At 34.8% G+C, this 18,621-nt stretch overlaps 1 protein-coding gene across 4 annotated transcripts in view; it reads left to right on the top strand.

Moving 5' to 3' along the window:
• ELAPOR2 (endosome-lysosome associated apoptosis and autophagy regulator family member 2) overlaps positions 1 to 18,621 on the top strand; it is a 337,228-nt gene that overhangs the window by 242,467 nt on the left and 76,140 nt on the right. For all 4 annotated transcript variants that reach the window (XM_074194058.1, XM_074194061.1, XM_074194059.1 and 1 more), the window contains 4 exons: positions 2,144 to 2,230; positions 5,327 to 5,432; positions 15,405 to 15,554; positions 16,038 to 16,126. In XM_074194058.1, coding sequence (XP_074050159.1) covers positions 2,144 to 2,230; positions 5,327 to 5,432; positions 15,405 to 15,554; positions 16,038 to 16,126 — 432 coding nt within the window. The remainder of the gene's footprint in view (positions 1 to 2,143; positions 2,231 to 5,326; positions 5,433 to 15,404; positions 15,555 to 16,037; positions 16,127 to 18,621) is intronic.

The raw sequence follows: 18,621 nt of genomic DNA, 5'->3' as shown, positions 1-18,621 counted from the left end.
GAGAGGGTTGTATTAGGTGGTCCCTGAGGTGTCTTCTAGGTCCAAGTCTGTTATCCTCTGATCCTTGTGACTTCTTGAGTACTGCATAAGATTCATGATTCCCTTGATGTGAATAGTTCCTCTACTAATATAGTTCTCAATACCTCCTACACCTTGGTGGGTGGTTTATTGAATTATGGTCAAAAGAATGACTCCCATGGTGGACAACCTTCTGGTGAAGAGCCTTTTTCAGGAACTTAGAAAACCTGGTCCTTGAATAATGGCTATAATAGATTACACTAACTATTCTCAGTAATCAACACTTTGTTAGAATATGCCAGAGCTCCATTAGCATATGTTTTAAGAATTCTGTATCACTTCCATGCCATGGTCTTGACATATGGATAACTTAACACTAGCATTAAAATGGCTATTATATTTATAAAGGGCACACTTATAAATGCCATTAAACCAGACTTTACTGGGTATCAGTGTTTCTTGGTAATTTTGGAGATCAGGGTCTGTTTTCTAATACATGTGAATTTTGATTAGTGTGAATAACAAATTCCGTTATATGGTTGAAATATTCAAATTTAGACTGTGCATTTCCACTGGGCCAGAATTAATGGAACCATGAACCCTATTTTACACTTTTGAAATCAATGACCATATTTTACATAATTATAACTTTGAATAGTGTGAAGTTGAATCACTTGGAGGAATCACTTTTTGAACTAGATCTTTGTGGGTGATTTTTTTTACCAGTTTATTTTTTAATTAATAAACATTTGTTTTCTTTCTTCCTAATTTAAAAGGGGGGAAAAGGAAAAACATAAATTCCCTATAATGAATGTTCAAAATCAAGTAAAATCAGTCTCCATATTGTCTATGTCCCCAAACATACCTTATTCTGCATTTTGAGTACATTACCTCTTTATAAGGAGGCAAAATAAGGTGCATTGACTGCAATCCTCTGAAATCATAGTTGACCATTTCATTTTGAGAGTTTTTAAAAGGTTTTCAAAGGCATTTTCATTTATAATGATGTTGTATAATGTATTCTACTGTAAGTAATTCTTTAATATAATCCCCCCCTCCCCTTAATGTATGTAAGGAGCAGATTTGTTGGGACAAGCACCAATGAGAGGTGGAGAAAACTAGGAGGGTAGGAAACTAGTCATTTGAAGTGAAGAGCAAGATATAAGAGCTCTGATTTGAGTCTCAACTCTGTTGTCCAAACCAGAACAAAATCATCCCTCATTATCATTTCTTCATTTTTTTATCCCCTCTGTAGAGTTGGAAGCATATTCCAAGAAAGAATTTTAAGGAGTAGGATTTTTTTTTTACGATGACTATAATGCAAAAAAAAATAAACCATTGGTCAAATACTTAAAAAAACTATACTGTCTGAAATAAAAGGAATGATGGGAGAATCATATTAATTAAAGCAATTATTAATATTTAGCAATTTGTACACATATATAACCTATATTAAATTGCTTACTGTCTTGGGGGAATGATGGGAGATAATTTAGTACTCAAAAATAAATGTTAAAAGTTATTTTTATATGTAATTGGAAAGAAACTAAAATATTATTTAAAAAAACAATTTGGACAAGACCTGACTTACTTAACACTGAATTTCTTTTTATAGCAATTTCAGATTCACATTTGCCATGGAATAACACTAAAGGACTTTGGTATAAATCTTAGACACTCACCTACCTACTCACCTGTTTTAACTAGCAGTTTGTTGCAGGAAGATGATCTTTTGATAACTTGTTTTAATGAACTAGCTAATTTTTGGTTCTATTGACGTAGTGTCTCAAGTAGTAATCTTTCTGCTGTAAATACATTCCAACTGTTAACTAATCCAGTCTTTTCATACTTCTTACTGTCATATTGGTTTTCTTAAAACACTAATAGGAGACTCATAGATATAGACAATCTACATATAGCTGTAGGGCATGTTTTTTTTTTCTTAGTTACCATTTAAGCACCTGGAGCTTTGTTGTGTATCCTTCCAGGGGTTTACTCTTGATGAGGGACCTCTCTTCAGTGTTCCTTGTTAGAATTTCTTATGCATAGTCCTCTGCTGGTTATAGAAGCAAATGGAAACTCTTCCTCAGGATGCTCAATTAGAGCCTTTGTGCTTAATTCACAGATACAAAATGACCAGTGCCAGGAGATGGACTCCACCACTGACAAGTGGGTAAAACTGACAGATAATGGAGAATGGGGCTCTCATTCTGTAAGTCTTATGGATTTTTCCTCTTTTCTTTTCTTTTCATTTTTTTTCATTTCTCCACAGAGATTTGAATTTAAATAATTTGCCATTTAACACAGGGGAAAGAAACAAAACTGGATGCTAATTAGGAGCTGAGTACAGTCGACACATTAAAGTTCAGTGAAGGTAGGGGGAAAGATCATTGTCAAATACAATTCTGGAATCAGAGGACTTGAGTTCAAATCTCAATTCTGAAATTTAGTATTGTGTGACCCTGGACAAGTCACTTATCTTCTATAAGTCTCAATTTTCTCATCTACAAAGTGGTTTAGAAGATTACCTTTGTAATATCTTCTAGTGGTCTCTATGCTCCTATGAGTTTACCATTTCCTAAAAATTCTTTCTGTTGTATATTTTTATTGTTGCCCCTACCAAGGTCCAACCCTATGTCTATCCCTTCAAGTACAGTGGGCAGAAGATATTGTTGTTTAGTCATGTCCAACTCTTCATAGCCCCATTTGGGATTTTCTTGGCAAAGATATTGAAGTGGCTTGCCATTTACTTCTCCAGCTCTTTTTACAGATGAAGAAACAGATAAATGGGATTAAATGACTTTTCCAGGGTCACAAAGCGGATAAATTATCTGAGGCTGGATTTGAATTCAGTAAGAGTCTTCCTGATTCCAAACTCAGTGATCTATCCATGGTGCCACCTAGCTTTGAGCAGTAGGTAGGGCCATGCAAAAATCATTATGCAGAATTGTTGAGGGTTTTAAACTTACCAATAAAGGTTATAGTTGGCATAAATTTCACCAATGAAACCTTTTTTTGAAGTGCTTAAAAACTGTACAACTAACAATTACACTATAATTGGGGATGTTCTAGAGTCAGTTTAAACTAAGTTGCTTTTAAAATTTTCATTGTTAACATTTATATCTCAGAAACTGGTCAACTCCACAAAACAAGCTTGATTTATTGTTTTGCTGATTGCATAGATTTAAGAAAGTGATGGTAAAAATGCTAAATTTAAAAGTGTACAATGGAAATATTTTGTTTCTTTTTTTTGAGAGCTGGTTGTTAAACATTTAATAGTGTGATCCCTTAATCTGCATACTTTTGGTTGTATCAGCAGGAGATCCTTTGAGGCTTAATGGAATGTACTTTTTTCAAGGTATTTCTTTATCTGTGGCCCCTTGAGTGATGCTAGTATTTTATCAAGCTCACTTGAATGCTCCTTCTAGATTGGGAAGGTCCAAGTGCTGCTTGACATCTGAGAGTTTGAAGCCTAATTTTTTTTTTATGCCTGGGCAAGATAACATGGGTGGCTAATGGTTTCTGTTTGGTCAGTTCAAGATGGTTCACCAGAGTAAGGGTGCCAGATTGGATAATAATAAACACTTGAAAAGTGTTGTCCTCTCTGAGCAAACCTAAAATGTAAAGGAAAGTTAGCTTAATTTATAACTTAGAAGAGAGTCTACAGTGGAAGAAACATAAGATAGAAACCAACTTTAGGTATCTATAAAGTCGCAAGTGGCATTTCTAGTGCCTAGAGCTAATTTGGATGCAGGATGATGGGAGGATGGGGAACAATGACCTGGGTACCCTGAAGAGGCCTGCTTGAGCTCATACCTACCTGGTGTGGTTTTCAAGTGAGTCAGGTGCAGTTGTGCCAATAGGGCAGTTAGTTTAGGCATGGGAAGTGATAGTAACAGAATCCTCTGGGGGGATTATAGATAGAAGTGGGGTGTGACATAATTTCTTTTAGTGCTGGTCTTCTGTAGTTCCCTCTCAAACTTGGGGTGCTACAAGGGGAAGGATTTATATTTCCCTAACCTCTTTCCTCTCACTCCTAGTCCTCATTGTGGGTCAGTCACCTGGGCGGGGGGGAGAAGAGGGAGGAAGAACTCTTTCACCATCAGGCTAGGAAATCAAACATTCTCATCACCTGCTGTTGTTACTTGCACAGCTTAATGAAATGACTGGTTTTAAAAGAACCAAATAAACTCATTATTTACTTTTTTTTAAGAGCTCTCTATGAGTAGCTACTGACTGTGTAGATAAATATAGGGTTGAAACTATCACATTCCCAAAAGAACTCCTTAATATAAATAAATATTTCAAATACAGGATTTTGATATCGTTTCCTCTTTAGCCTCTAAAATGGAAAAGTTCACCTCTTCCTTGTCTTATTCATCCCATTCAGTGGCTTGCCAAAACCTTCTTTCAAAGACAGTATTAAGTTAAATTTCAGTACAATCCTTATCTCTATGAAGTCTATGTCACTAGTATTGAATTAAATTGGTAGAGTCTAATATAAATGAGATTATTATTTTCTTTAAAGAAATGCTGTTGATCCAACCGTTCTAGAGAGCAATTTGAAACTTTGGCCAAAGGCTCATGAAACTGTGTATACTTTTGACTAAGTAATATCAGTATTAGATCTATATTCCAAAGAGATAATAGAAAAGGGAATAGGACCTATATGTTCAAAAAATTATAATAATTCTTTATATATTGACAAAAATTATAAATTGAGGGTATATTTCATCCATTGGGGAATGACTAGATAAGTTGTGGTATGTGATTGTTATGAAATATACTTGTGCTATATGAAATGAAGAACATGATGGTTTCAGAAAAACATAGGAAGATTTATATTAACTAATGCAAAATATACATTCTATATGGTAATGGCAATACTGTAAGAATGATCAGTTGTGAAGGACTTAGTTATTTTGATCAATCCAAATATATTCCAAAGGACTTATGTTGAAAAAGGCTATCTACCCCCAGGGGTAGAATTGATGTCATCTGAATACATATTGAAGTATAACTTTTATGTTTCTTGCTTTTTTTTTGCAACATGGGTAATTTGTAAATAGGTTTTTCATGCTTTCATATATATAACTGATATCTCATTTCTTGTCTTCTTAATAGCTGTAGGAGGGGTGGAAGGGAGGAAGAGGATTTAGGACTCAAAATTTTAAAAAGTAATGTTAAAGACAAGTAATAAATTAGGAAAAAAGAAAATTGTATGAGTGAAAAGATTGTTAAACTCTCTGGCATATTTAGAAGCAACACAAACTTGCCTGATTGTAGTGATTTTCTTTTTTCTTTACAGGTTATGTTAAAATCAGGCACAAACATATTATACTGGAGGACCACAGGGATCCTCATGGGGTCTAAAGTGGTGAAACCTGTACTAGTGAAAAACATCACTATTGAAGGTACATTCATCACATACTCCCTCCCCCTTTTATAATAATCTGTTTATCTTTTTAATTTGCTAGTAGATAAGATGTACTTCTGTCTCATATTCTTTAATGTTTTAAAAACCATTTTTGGTCTGGTGAGCTAATATAAAATATCTCTGTAGCTATTTATCTAGATTTATGTTACATGTAACTTGATATAGTTTTTTTGAAATATGAATTGAAGCGAATTAATGAACTGTGTGCCAGGTTGGATATAAGGAAAACCCAGGCTTGTTCCTTGTTAATTTGCTAATTGCTTTTTTTGGGGGGGGGTTGAGGATGTAACTTTTATGTCATTTTATTACTACTTATTTATGAAACAAATACATATCTTACAATTTAACTTAACCATTTATTGAGAACCTACTCTATGCAGAACAGTATCCTAGGGAGTTGGAATAAATAAATATTATTCCCACCTACAAATAGGATACAATCTAGTGATGGAAAACAAAAACCTTAAAGAAAAAATATTAGAATTGGTAATAATTGATGACATTACCTAGACCTCTACTGGAATTGACCTCTACAGTGTTCTTGAGTAACTCCAGTGATGGAAGAACTCATGAGCTCCATTGGCTACCAGTTCTACCTTGTATGGTTCAGTAGTTTTCTCTTAATTTATCTCAGATTTCTTTCACTCTAATTTCTGTCCATTTCTCTTAGGTTCTTCTCTTGGACTAAAATAGAACAAACCAAATTTCCCTTCCATTGAACAGGCCTTCATTCTCATCTCCTTTTTGTCTTTTTTTCCTCCAGCATCAAAGTCCCCAGTTCTTTTCATTGATCTTCAGATAGTTTAGTTTTGAGGTCTCTCACCACTCCCATTGTCCTCTTTTGGATGCATCCTGCTCTATTGTTCAATTTCTTTTCTTAAATGATAACTGAGCTGATATTTATCCCTGAGAGTTCAATGCATTTCTCCAGCTGTGGTTCAAATGAAACAGAGACTATTTATACTTGTAAGAAAGGTCCAAAGTGCTATCTATGGTAATCTGTAGGAGGAAAAAATAATTTCTGGCAAGGAGAATCAGGAGCAACATCATGGAGAAAGTAGAATTTGAATTGGCCTTAAAAGATGAGTAGGAGTTTAATTGGTAGAGTTATGGGGGAGGACATTCCAGGGTATGGAGGCAAGGATATACAAGATGTTTGGGGAACAGTGTATAGTCACGTTTTTTTTTTTCCTTCTTGAGCATAGTGAGAGTGTATTGTGAAAAAAAAATCCACTGCCACTAGATAAGGGTCTTGAATGCCAGCATGAGGATTTCAGTTGATAGTCTAAAAGGAGTCTTTGGAGCCATAGACTGGTGATTATATTTTTACATTAGAAAAATGAATTTGGCATATGTATAGGGGATGAATTAGAAGACAGAAATACTGCAGGTATGGAGATCTTGAAACCTTATAGTAGTTGAGGTGAGAGGTAAACAGGATCTGACTCCCAGTGATGACAAAGGGAAAGAGAATGGGATGGGTGGTGGTAAGATAATGAAATCTGATCTTTTTTAGGGGTATTGGGTTTGAGGAGTAAAGCTGTATATCTAGATGTAAAAGTCTAATGGGCAGTTGGAAGACATGAGGCTGGATATGTAAATTGAGGAATCATCTGAATAGTATGCCATAGTAAATGGATAAGGCTAGCAAGGGAGAACATATATGGTGAAGAAAGAGCCAGAGACCAGGGAAAATTGTTCATATGGAAGATAAAAGGAATAAGAAGAACCATTAAGGTAGACAGAAGAAAAGAATCAGAGAACCAGGAGTATTATCAGGAGAGGACAGGGTCACGGAAATCAAGGAGAGATTAACCATAAAAAGAAAGCACAGTGGGGGCAGCTAGGTGGCGTAGTGGATAAGGCACCAGCCCTGGAGTCAGGAGTCCCTGGGTTCAAATCTGGTCTCAGAAACTTAATAATTACTTAGCTGTGTGGCCTTGGGCAAGCCACTTTAACCTCATTTGCCTTGCAAAAACCTAAAAAAAAAAAAAAAAAAGAAAGAAAAGAAAAAGAAAGCACAGTGGGAAAAGCCTAGAATGTAGAATCAGATGACTTGGATTAAAACAATGTCTCTGCTGCTCAATACCTTCATGTTGATGTATTTCTCTTTGACCTCAGTTCTTCCCTTCTTTCCCTTCCTATTATAAAAAGAAGGACCTAGATGATTTTTAAGGTCCATTCCAAGGCAGGGATAGACCACAAGTCACTTAAATCTCTCTTAGCTTCAGTTTCCTCATGTACAAAATGAGGTCAATAAAACCTTTCAGGATTGTTATGAATATAAAAATGAGATATTTATGAAACTATTTGCAAATTATCAGTCATTGTGTAAATGCTATTATACTTAATATCTTAATATTAGTAAATAGATGGGGCTTGGCTAGGTGGCGCAGTGGACAGAGCACCAGCCCTGGAGTCAGGAGTACCTGAGTTCAAATCTGGCCTCAGACACTTAATGATTACCTAGCTGTGTGGCCTTGGGCAAGCCACTTAACCCCATTTCCTTGCAAAAAAACCCCAACAAAACTAAATATTAGTAAATAGATGATAAATAGATGATTTTATGATACTAAAAGAAAATTGGTGATACTGTTGAAACAGATAATACAAAAATATCAAGGATGAACCAAGGATAAATCAGTATAATGGAGAAAAGGATATTTGATTAGGTAATTATAAGGTTATGTTTATTGGTAGGTTTTGTAGGACCAGTTTTGGAAAGTGAAAAGGGTTTGGAAGCCAGATTACAAGGAATGATAATTATAGAGGCAATGGAGAGAATGCTTGGGTGAGTAGCTTTGGAGAAAGAATTTTTATATTAAAGGAAAACTGAGTATGTTCTTAGGCAAGAGATTAGAAGTGTTATAAAAATGTAAAATGTCACAAACCATTAATACAGCTATGGAAATAAAGATATCGCCTCCTCCTGGGTTTATCCCTTAAGCAACAAGTTCAGTGTCTCTCTGTTATCTCCTGTGGTTCTGGCTAATATGGAGAAACAAAAATAAAACATGCTGAAATAGACATACTTCAACTGAAGACAGCACAAAGTATACTTTTTATTAAAACAGTGAATCTCTTAAATATGTTCTTCTAGTCTTGAAGGTGCTAACATTAGTGAAGGAGGACATCTGCTGGACACATCAGGAATGACAAATCAGGATATAAAACTCCAAGTTGATTATGGATTGTTAGAACCATAGATTCAAGACCTAAGAGTTGTAATACATTTTATAATGTACTTTAGAAAACTTCCTAATTTTATATGTATCCCATGAGTAATTTGGACACAAAACACCTCCTCCCCCCCCCCACTCTTCTTCCTTTTCTTCCTTTGCCTCTTCCTCTCCCGTTTCTTATATTTTCTGTTTTCTGTCTCTGTCTCTCTGGACTGACTCAGTCACTGCAATCTGCATTTATCCTGAAGGTCTGTCTTTGGGGAGGAAGGTAGTATACAACATAGCCACTTGACTACAACTTACTATTTTTTTTTCTCAAAATCCTAGAGGGTACATTGGGGGGAGAGGAGCGTGTATGTGTGTGAGTGTGTGTGTGTGTGCCTTGAATCACTTCCAGTGTACTCTCTTTACACTCAATCAGTGATTGTAATGATTAGATGCAAGCAATAAAATAGTGATCATACTATTTATAAAGAAGAAAAGTTCAGGAAAGATCACAAATTTTACTCCTTATACAATAATTATAAATTTTGCTCCCAGAGCAGCAATATTTGAAATATTACAGTTGACTCACACACTTAGGTCATATTCTTCTACATTCTTCATGGTGTCTGTGGGAAATAGGGGACATAAATTTATTGAATCCTAGATAGTGAGCCACATGAGTAGAGTAACCCATGTGCCTAGAGGCAACTCATGTCTCTGAAATGTAAGCAATGATGTCTTTGGTTCTCTTGGGAATAATATATACTACATGAAATTACTTCTCTGCATGTACAGACCCTTCTGATATTTAATGCTTTTTTGCTTGGTAAAAGCTTACTCCTTTCTCCTCTAGAGTTCATGTAGCAATGTCAGGTTCTTTTAGTTCACACCTACCTCTTAACAGGAAGCTTAAGAAAAGGCTTTATGCTTTTTTTTCATTGACAGGAAGTGATAGCAGAGAATTGCTAAGCTTTTCAGATCGACAGATGGCAAGGGAATTTTGCTTTATCCAGTGAACTCTCAATAAACAAGCCAATCCTTTTATTGCAGAAAAGCAAATGAAAAGCCTGTGTTTCCCCTTCTGTTTTTATTTCTTATATCAGGTAAGTTAATAATAACCAGGTATCCCTGAGAAGTTTCCCTTTTCTCAGGTTGTAGATGGCACTGGAAAGTTATAAACTCAACCCTCTAATGGTTACAGGATTCAGCCCTTCTCAACATCATCAACACAAACAGTTGAAGAACTCTCTCAGCTGACTAATAACTAACTAATAACCACACAAAACTCTTGCAAATCAACAGTTTCCTCAAAGGGCAGCTGCAAAACCTTCCAGTTCACTTGGTTCCTGTCAGTTTCTAATCTGTCCCAGGATTCTTTTGATCTGGAGATCTCAGTTTACTTTCCTGTTTCTTTTGTCTATTTATCTCTATGACTTCTTCTCCTTCTGGGTTCTTAGGCACACAAATTAATACTTTGTGGAGCTCAATGACTCAATTCTACCTCATGAGATAAAACTCAAGAAATTCGTTTTTGTGTCTTATGTGAACCCCAGAGTCCTTAAATAATTCCCCACAATTCCCAAATAGTTGCAATCTAGTTGAATGAAGGGAATCATGAAATAAGACTGGAAAGATAGGTTACAGGGAAATTGTGAAAGATTTAAATACCAGGCTAGAAATTTGTGTTTTATCCTAAAGGCAATAAGTAGAAATGGAAATTTGTGATCAGGGAAGTGACATGTTAAGAACTGTCTTTGATTTATAATTTTGTCAAGTACAATCTCTAAAACTCTAAATTACTCAATTACTTGCATTTGAGCTATTGGACTATCATGTGCTGAAACCATCCTCATCATAATCATTGCTCTCATTTCAAACACAGTACATTTATCTGAGGGGGAGGGCTCTTTCTGGTCCTCTGAGCTGTTCATGTCCCCTTTATATTTTATTTGAGTGACTGTGCATCTTTATAGTGGATTTTATTAGTTTTCTTTATACTGTTGTTATTTTTCTGCTTATGTTAGTAACCAGAGTTTTCATAAGAAAGAGATAGTGTGTTATATTTAGATGAAGAAACAAACTCAGGGAAAGGTGAACTAACTTGGTCCGAAAGGTATAGTGTAGCTTCAGTCAAGAAATACTTAGTGAAACATTTTTAGAATACTTTAAGTATCAATTGTCCAAACTATGTTTAGAGTTAATTTGCTTTCTAGATTAGTGATATTCAGATTTTAGGTCTATTTTCTCTTGTTGTATGACATGTCCTTAGAATATACCCAAAGCATCTCATTCACTGAAGAATGAAGGCTAATATTTTAAAATACTAAGCAAAAAATAAGTATGAATGCATATCTATTGCTCCTTCTCCCTCTCTCCCAACTTATTTTATTTTATTTTTTACAAGGCAAATGGGGTTAAGTGGCTTGCCCAAGGCCACACAGCTAGGTAATTATTATGTGTCTGAGACTAGATTTGAACTCAGGTACTCCTGACTCCAGGGCCAGTGCTCAATCCACTGCTCAACCTAGCCATTCTCCCAACTAATTAAAAAAAACAGCTTTATAAAATGAATTTCTAGAGTTCTGGTTTTCAAGTTATAAAGCTATGCATTCAAATTCTTCTTGAGACTCTTTTTAGCAATTAGTGATCCTTAACAAGTAATGCATACTCCTATGTTTCAGTTCCTTTCATGTAAAATGAAGGAGGTGAGCTAAATGGCTGCTGAGGTCCCTTCTAGATCAAAATCTATTATCCCAGCATCTACGAGGTAGAGTAATAAATAATTCAAACTCAAATTATTTAACAAGTCTAGTACTCTGTCCATTGAAAATTTTCCAAGCATCAGAATTTGATGACTTGTTTAAGGAGACATTGGTGGCTTATAATCACATAGGTAAATAATTTGGTTTTAAAAATAAGATTTGGATTTAGGTCTAGAAAGGGATTTTTTTCCTTTTATTAAAGATTTTATTTGAGTTTTACAATTTTCCCCCAATCTTACTCCCCCCCCCTGAAAGGGATTCTAAAGCTCATCTAGATCAATCTCCTTAATTTATAGATGAAGAAACTGAAGCCTGGAGAATTGCCCAGAATCATATAGGTAGTAAGTGACTGAAGTTTTGAATCCCTCACTCCATTCTAAATTATACCACCCTAGGCAAGGAGGATGACACAACAAAAAGAACCCTGAAACCCAATTCTTTAAAGTTTCTCCTTCAATTAATTTTTGGTAGAAGCGTCCATTAGATGTTATTCAATAGATTAACATTTATTAAGCATCTACAATGTCATAGGATAATAGGCCATGTACAATGCTGTGCTGGGTGTTGAAAATTCAAAGATGAGACAATGCATCATCAGGGAACTTTTCATTCTAATAGAAAAAAAGGCAAATACATCAATTCATTTCCGTGTAATCTATATTAATCATTTATTATGTACATGGACAAGAATAAATACTAGGTCATTTGATGAGGGAAGAAGGCTGACAACTGGAGAGATTGAAGAATTTTTTGGGTAGGAGGTGGTTTCTGACCAGAACCTTGAAAAAAGTAATGAATTTGAAAGGTGGAACTCAAGAGAGAGCACACTCTCAATATGAGGGGGTGGATGTAAGAGCTCAGAAGTAATAGATAGGTTAATGTTAAATTTGAGAAACATGCTACAATATGGTTGCGATCTAGTTGAATGAAGGGAATCATGAAATAAGACTGGAAAGATAGGTTACAGGGAAATTGTGAAAGATTTAAATACCAGGCTAGAAATTTGTGTTTTATCCTAAAGGCAATAAGTAGAAATGGAAATTTGTGATCAGGGAAGTGACATGTTAAGAACTGTCTTAGGAAGAATATTTTTGGCATCATGGTAGGTTACATAGGTGCAGAATGGAAAAAGATAACAATCTGGAGGTGATCAAAATCATTAAAGGGAGAACTGCTAAGATCTCTGCTGGTGGCTATATGAATGACAGATAAAAGAGGTCTTATGGAGGTAGAACTGACAATTCAATGACTGATTGAACATGAAGAGTAAGGAAGAACTAAGTATCAAAAATGATTCCAATATTTTGAACTTGGGTAACTGGTAGACACCATCGATTGAAATAGTGTAGAGGAAAGGGAAAAAAGATGAGTTTTGTTTTTGAAATATTGAGTGATAGATATTTTTAGCACTTTCTGGTGATGTTCAGCAAGTTATTGATAATGAAAGACTAGAGTTATGAAGAGTATTAGAACTGGAGGTAGTTTTAGGAATCTCTACCTGAAGCAATTAAAGAGAATAGTGGCCAAAGGAATCATATTTATTACTTTGGAAAATATACACATCCATTGGCCCAAGAAAGGGCTGGGTTAGAGCCAGTGTTTATGAGCTCTAGAATTAAAACTATTTTTTGAATAGGAGACTTCATGGGAAAGAGAAGGAAGAACTGAATTCAAATCCTACATGCTTTGTTACCCTGGGAAACATTAACCTGCAATTATCTGAGCAACTTTCTAAGACTACAAGATACAGAAAAGGTGTTGACATGAATTTGTAGGTGAAGTTTCCTCATCTAGGAAATTCTTTGGTTCTATTCCTGTCATTATCCTTATAACCAAATCTTAAGGCTATAGATAAGATCATCAAGAGAGAATCCAGAAGCAGGGGTTCTTAACCCTCAAGGGGGTCCATGGATAGACTCATAGGAACTTAAAACCATTTAACTGAAATTGAACAATTCTTACAATTATGAATGGAAAAATATTCTGAGAAGGGATTGGATTCACCAGTCTGCTAAAGGGGTACATCCCACAAAAGGTTAAAATTTGAATAGCTGAGAAAGAAGAAATGAAGGCTCAGGACAGAGCTTTGAGGGAGAATGATGTCTAGGTGATAAAACCTGTACTCAACAATGGAAACAGTATTTCCAGTAGTTTGGAAGTAACAGGGAAAAGATGATATTAGATAATAGTTTGAGGAGACAGTAGAGTTGTGAAAATTTTATTATTTCTTTCAAAAATTGTTTTATTGATTTGATCAGTAAAATAGGTGTCATTGATACACATATACATAATTATCTCTTCCAATTGAATCCTTTTATATAATAAAGGAAAAGAATTTGCATAAATACTCCACACAATGACCATTTCTGTCAATTATACAACATTCTTCCTCACTCTCTTGCTGTGAGGATAGCATTATTTTTTTTTATTATCTGTTCTCTGGGACTATAATTGATTTTTAATTTATTTGGAGTTTAGTGACCCTTGCCCTAACATTATAGTAGTTGTGTATATTTGCTCTTTTGATTCTGTTTATCAGCCATATGTTAGTTCATATAAGCCTTTTTTTTTTGGTTCAGTTGGTATCTCTTATTTGTCATTTCTTATTGCAGAGTAATATTTCCTTACTTTTTTATTCTGGGATTTGTTTAAGCCACCCCCCCCAATTTATGGGCATCCAGTTTATTTCTAATTCTTTGCTATCATAAAAAGATGCTCTGTGACTTCCTTTGTGTATATACTCAGTAGTATCTTGGATACAATCATTTGTCTTGCAAGAAGGACCACTTCATCCTTTGTCCAGTGGAAAGAGCACAGAGAAAAACATTCAGAGTACCTGAGTTCACATTTTTCTTTTGCCTTTTATAATCTGTAGATGTCATACAAATCACTTAACATTTTGGAACCTCAATTTATTCACATATAAAATTAATTATTGTATTAGATGGTCACTAGATTTACTATTTATCTGGGACTGGAGAAAATGCAGAGAGGTAATGAAGATATAGGGATTTTAAGTTATGAAGTAGAGAAAATGAGGGAGGTTGTGGCTTCTTTTTTCCCTTTTAAATTAAGGCAGGAGATAGATGTTTGACTGAAAAATCATTGGATGGAAGGTAGTGAAAGTTATATTGTTTATTAGAAGGAGGTAAGGTATTAAGGAATATTAATAATGAGAGAGATCCCTTATAGTTAGGAGGGGATCAGGGAATACCTTCTTTAGAAGTATTGCCTAAACTCATCCTTGAAGGAAGGGAAGTATTTCAACATGTACAAATGTCAAAGACCATTGTAAGAATGGTAAGAAGCTATGCATTTTGGCTTAATCAAATATCCCTTTATCTCTTATACAAGAAGGTATATATATAATAAAACTAAAATCTAGCTTGAGCTAGTTAGTAGAGGACCTTGGAGTATTTATTTGATTCTGGAGGCAGTAGGGAGCTATTGAAGGTTTTGCATTACCTTAGTTCAATGGATTTGACAGTTGTGTAAAGTTTGGATTGAATAAGGAAGAGACAAGAAATGAGGATAATAATTAGAAGGGTATGAAAAATTCCAAATGAGAGATAATATCTGAATTAGGGTGATGGCAGTAGGAAAGAATACAAAAGATCATAGAAGGGCAACTAGGTGGCACAGTGAATAGAGCACAGGTCCTGGAGTCAGGAAGACCTCAGTTCAAATCTGTTCTCAGACACTTAATAATTACCTAGCTATGTTACTTTGGGCAAGTCACTTAACCTCATTGCCTTGCAAAAATAAAAATAAAACTAAGATCATAGAATCATTTATTCAGACACAGAAAGAACCATAGACTTTTATCTAGTTCAAACTCCTGCCTTTACTGAAGAGGAAACTGAGGCTCAGAGGTGAAGTGAATTACAAAGGTCACATAGGTGGTAAGGGGCAAAACTAGGATGAAAATTCTATTCCTCTGACTCCAATTTAATGTGTCATTATCATGGAGAAGAAAAAGATATGTTATCTTTCCTCAGTCTATGATCTTTTATTTCACAGGTGTTGCATACACATCTGAATGTTTTCCCTGCAAGCCAGGCACATTCAGTGACAAACCAGGTTTATCCAACTGCCAGATTTGTCCTAGAAACACCTATTCTGAGAAAGGAGCTAAAGAGTGCATAAAATGTAGAGACACCCAGTTTTCAGGTAGGAATATTCTGATGAGAAATTATGTTTTCTTTCTGAACAGGATTTTTATATCATATAAGCAAAGTACATATTATTAAAATTTTTGGCTAAGCTATAAAGTGAGAGCAGTTTGAGTTCTTAATCTTCCTGTCCTCAGTTTCTCTTTTGTTATAATGCCTTTCCCTACCACTTTGGGAACCTACTATTAGAGTAAATGTTGAATGAAGCTGTTAAAAACTGCTCTCAGAAGTGATCTGTCACAATATTAAAATGACCAATTTTTAATTAAAAGTTTTTGAGTAATGTTGAGCTTTAGCAAAAGAAATGCTTTCCTATATTCTATCATTGTAAAAGAGCTAAGAGAGAAACACAGCATACCTTTTGATTTAGAGGAAATTAGAATCCATTCAATCTCACTTGCAGATTATTATTTCCTTTATTTTTCTGGCTTCTAAAAGGAAGTACTTGATTTCTGAAACTCTTTTTTTTTTTGCATTGCAGATGAAGGATCCAGTCAATGTATGGAGCGCCCTCCTTGTACACAAAAAGATTACTTTCAGATTCATACTCCATGTGATGATGAAGGAAAGGTACAGTTGTTATGAAGAATCCTACAACCCATTAGCCTCCTCCTTTTTAGTCACCGAAGAGTTAAAAGAGTCATTACTCTGTAATAAGATCCTAGAACTATAGCTGGAAGGGAACTTTGGAAGCCATCTGATTTGATTTTTTTCATTTTACAGATGAGGAAACTGAGACCCAAGGAGGTTAATAAGCTTGCCCAAGATTATATAGATAGTTGGGGCAGCTAGGTGGTGCAGTGGATAGAGCACCGGCCCTGGAGTCAGGAGTACCTGAGTTCAAATTTGACCTCAAACACTTAATAATTACCTAGCTGTGTGGCCTTGGGCAAGCCACTTAACCCCATTGCCTTGAAAAAACAACAAAAAAAGATTATATAGATAGTGAACATCAGATGTTTGCTTTGAAGGGAAATCTTGCCCAAGTGACAGGAAAATGAATTTATGCAATTTACATTAAAGAGCTTTTTTTCTTCTTTTAGAAATAGTCATTTCTAAACCTGTAATTCCAGATTTTATACTTTAAATCACAGGGTGCTAATGTCTTACAGCTCTTTAATTTTTTTGTACCATAGTGGGTTTCATCAGTTAAAAACCATGCAGCTGTTGGGTAATGCAATTTTTGGCAAATAGCAATATAATTGCATTAGCAAATGCAAAGTAATCAGCATAAAACTCTACTTTGCCAGAGGGAGAATGAGTCCAAGTTTTCCTGCCATTCTCTTAATTAAAAAAAACCAGAGACACACTGCATGAATAAAGCAAAAATAACATTAAAAAGGCAAGTTTCTCATCTATTTTTATATTTGGGGAATAAATACATTGCTTCTGATCTTGTTGGATGCAGAATACAGGGCATAGTTTCTTTTACATACTACATCTTACCTCACATTTATACTTTAATGATAACTCTATATTCACAATATGTTAAAACCTCATAAGTCTAGAGTAACCCTGAGGAAGCTTTATTTGAATTAGTTAAATATCTAAATTATAGTATGTTTTAAGCTACATACTGCTTTATTACTCCCAAATACATACAATAACTCAAATTAACTACTGATAATGAACCAAACATTTTACAGAGAAGTTTCTGCTTTAAACAGAAAATTGTTTGTAGCTAGCTTGGTCATATGATCACAGATTTAGAGCTAAAAGTAACTCTAGATTATTGAGCCCAGTGCCCTCATTTTGCAGATGAGGAAACTGAGGTATGGGGGAATTAAGTGATTTGGTAAAGGGAACCTAGTTTATAATTGTCTTAAGGTAGCTCTGGGTCTTCCTGATCTAGAGTTCAGAACTATATCCACTGAACCATACACTGATGGATTTAAAAAAAGTTTTTCTTAAGTTAAATATATGGTCCATAAGTTTAATTGTATTAATATAGTTAATAATTCATATTTAAGAGGTGGGTTGACTTATACATATGGTTATGTGACATTCTTGCTCTAATTTAGTGAATGCTCAAAGTCATGCTTTCTTCCCCCCCCTTCCTTTATGATCTCATTCTTACCATATGAAGAGAGTTTTGAGTTGATTTTGGAACAGAAGTAGCCATTTAGTTCTTTGTAAAAACATCTTTTAGACATGAAACAGGTTGTTGTGCATACTAAAAAAAAACCCTAAAAAAGCAAATACAAAATCTTTATTTGAGGACTTAGTGATCCCTAACTTCTGATGGGAAATTTTTTATGGGCATTAGAATTATTTCAATTTGACTCAGCATGTTTGTGGATATCATATGATCTATAGCTAAAATTCGATCCTGATTGCATGGCAAAATCTTTATTATATTATCATTAAAATTTTAAGTCTACTAAATGCTCAGAAAGGGAGTATGGTAGTGATCCAGGCTTGACTCCAGGAAGACTTGGGATCTAGCCCCACTTCCAATAGGTTTAATAGATTGTGTAATCTTGATCAACTCAACTTTCAGTTTTCCAGGCAACTCCCTAAGACTGGATGTTGCAGAGAAAGCATTAACCTTAATTGAAATAGAGTTTTCTCATTCTAGAGACTCCATAATTATTAAATTGAAGATCTCGTTCCTATCTCAATCCCTATAATACATAGTAGTAATTTGTCAGTATCCATTGTAAAATAGCATTCTAGGTAACTACTCAGGAAACCTGTAACCCAAATGAAACAGGATAAATTGTCAGATAATAGTATGGATAGAAATAAGTAAATCGGGCTACTATACCCAAATGGAGCATCCTATGTCTGGATCATGCAACTGCCTCTCTATCAAGAGAAATGTCAAATTGAGCCATTCCACATGCATGCCTTTGAGAAAGTACAACATAAAAAATCAGCAATTTACAAAGTAGATTATTAGGAGTTATATTATTGAAGGATCTCTCACATAATCCCTTTCAATAATGATATCCCATAGTATGGGAGTAGTTATCTTCTTAAGTTTACACAGATGTGACTTTGGTAGAATTTTTGAGCCTCAGAAAAGAGAGGATAAGTGACAACATGAAGTAGTAGAAAGAACC

This window comes from Macrotis lagotis, chromosome 7 (genome assembly GCF_037893015.1).
Source record: "Macrotis lagotis isolate mMagLag1 chromosome 7, bilby.v1.9.chrom.fasta, whole genome shotgun sequence".
NCBI lineage: Eukaryota > Metazoa > Chordata > Mammalia > Peramelemorphia > Peramelidae > Macrotis > Macrotis lagotis.
The sequence above is the reverse complement of the archived record's forward strand: the minus strand, read 5'-3'. Positions and strand labels throughout refer to the sequence as shown.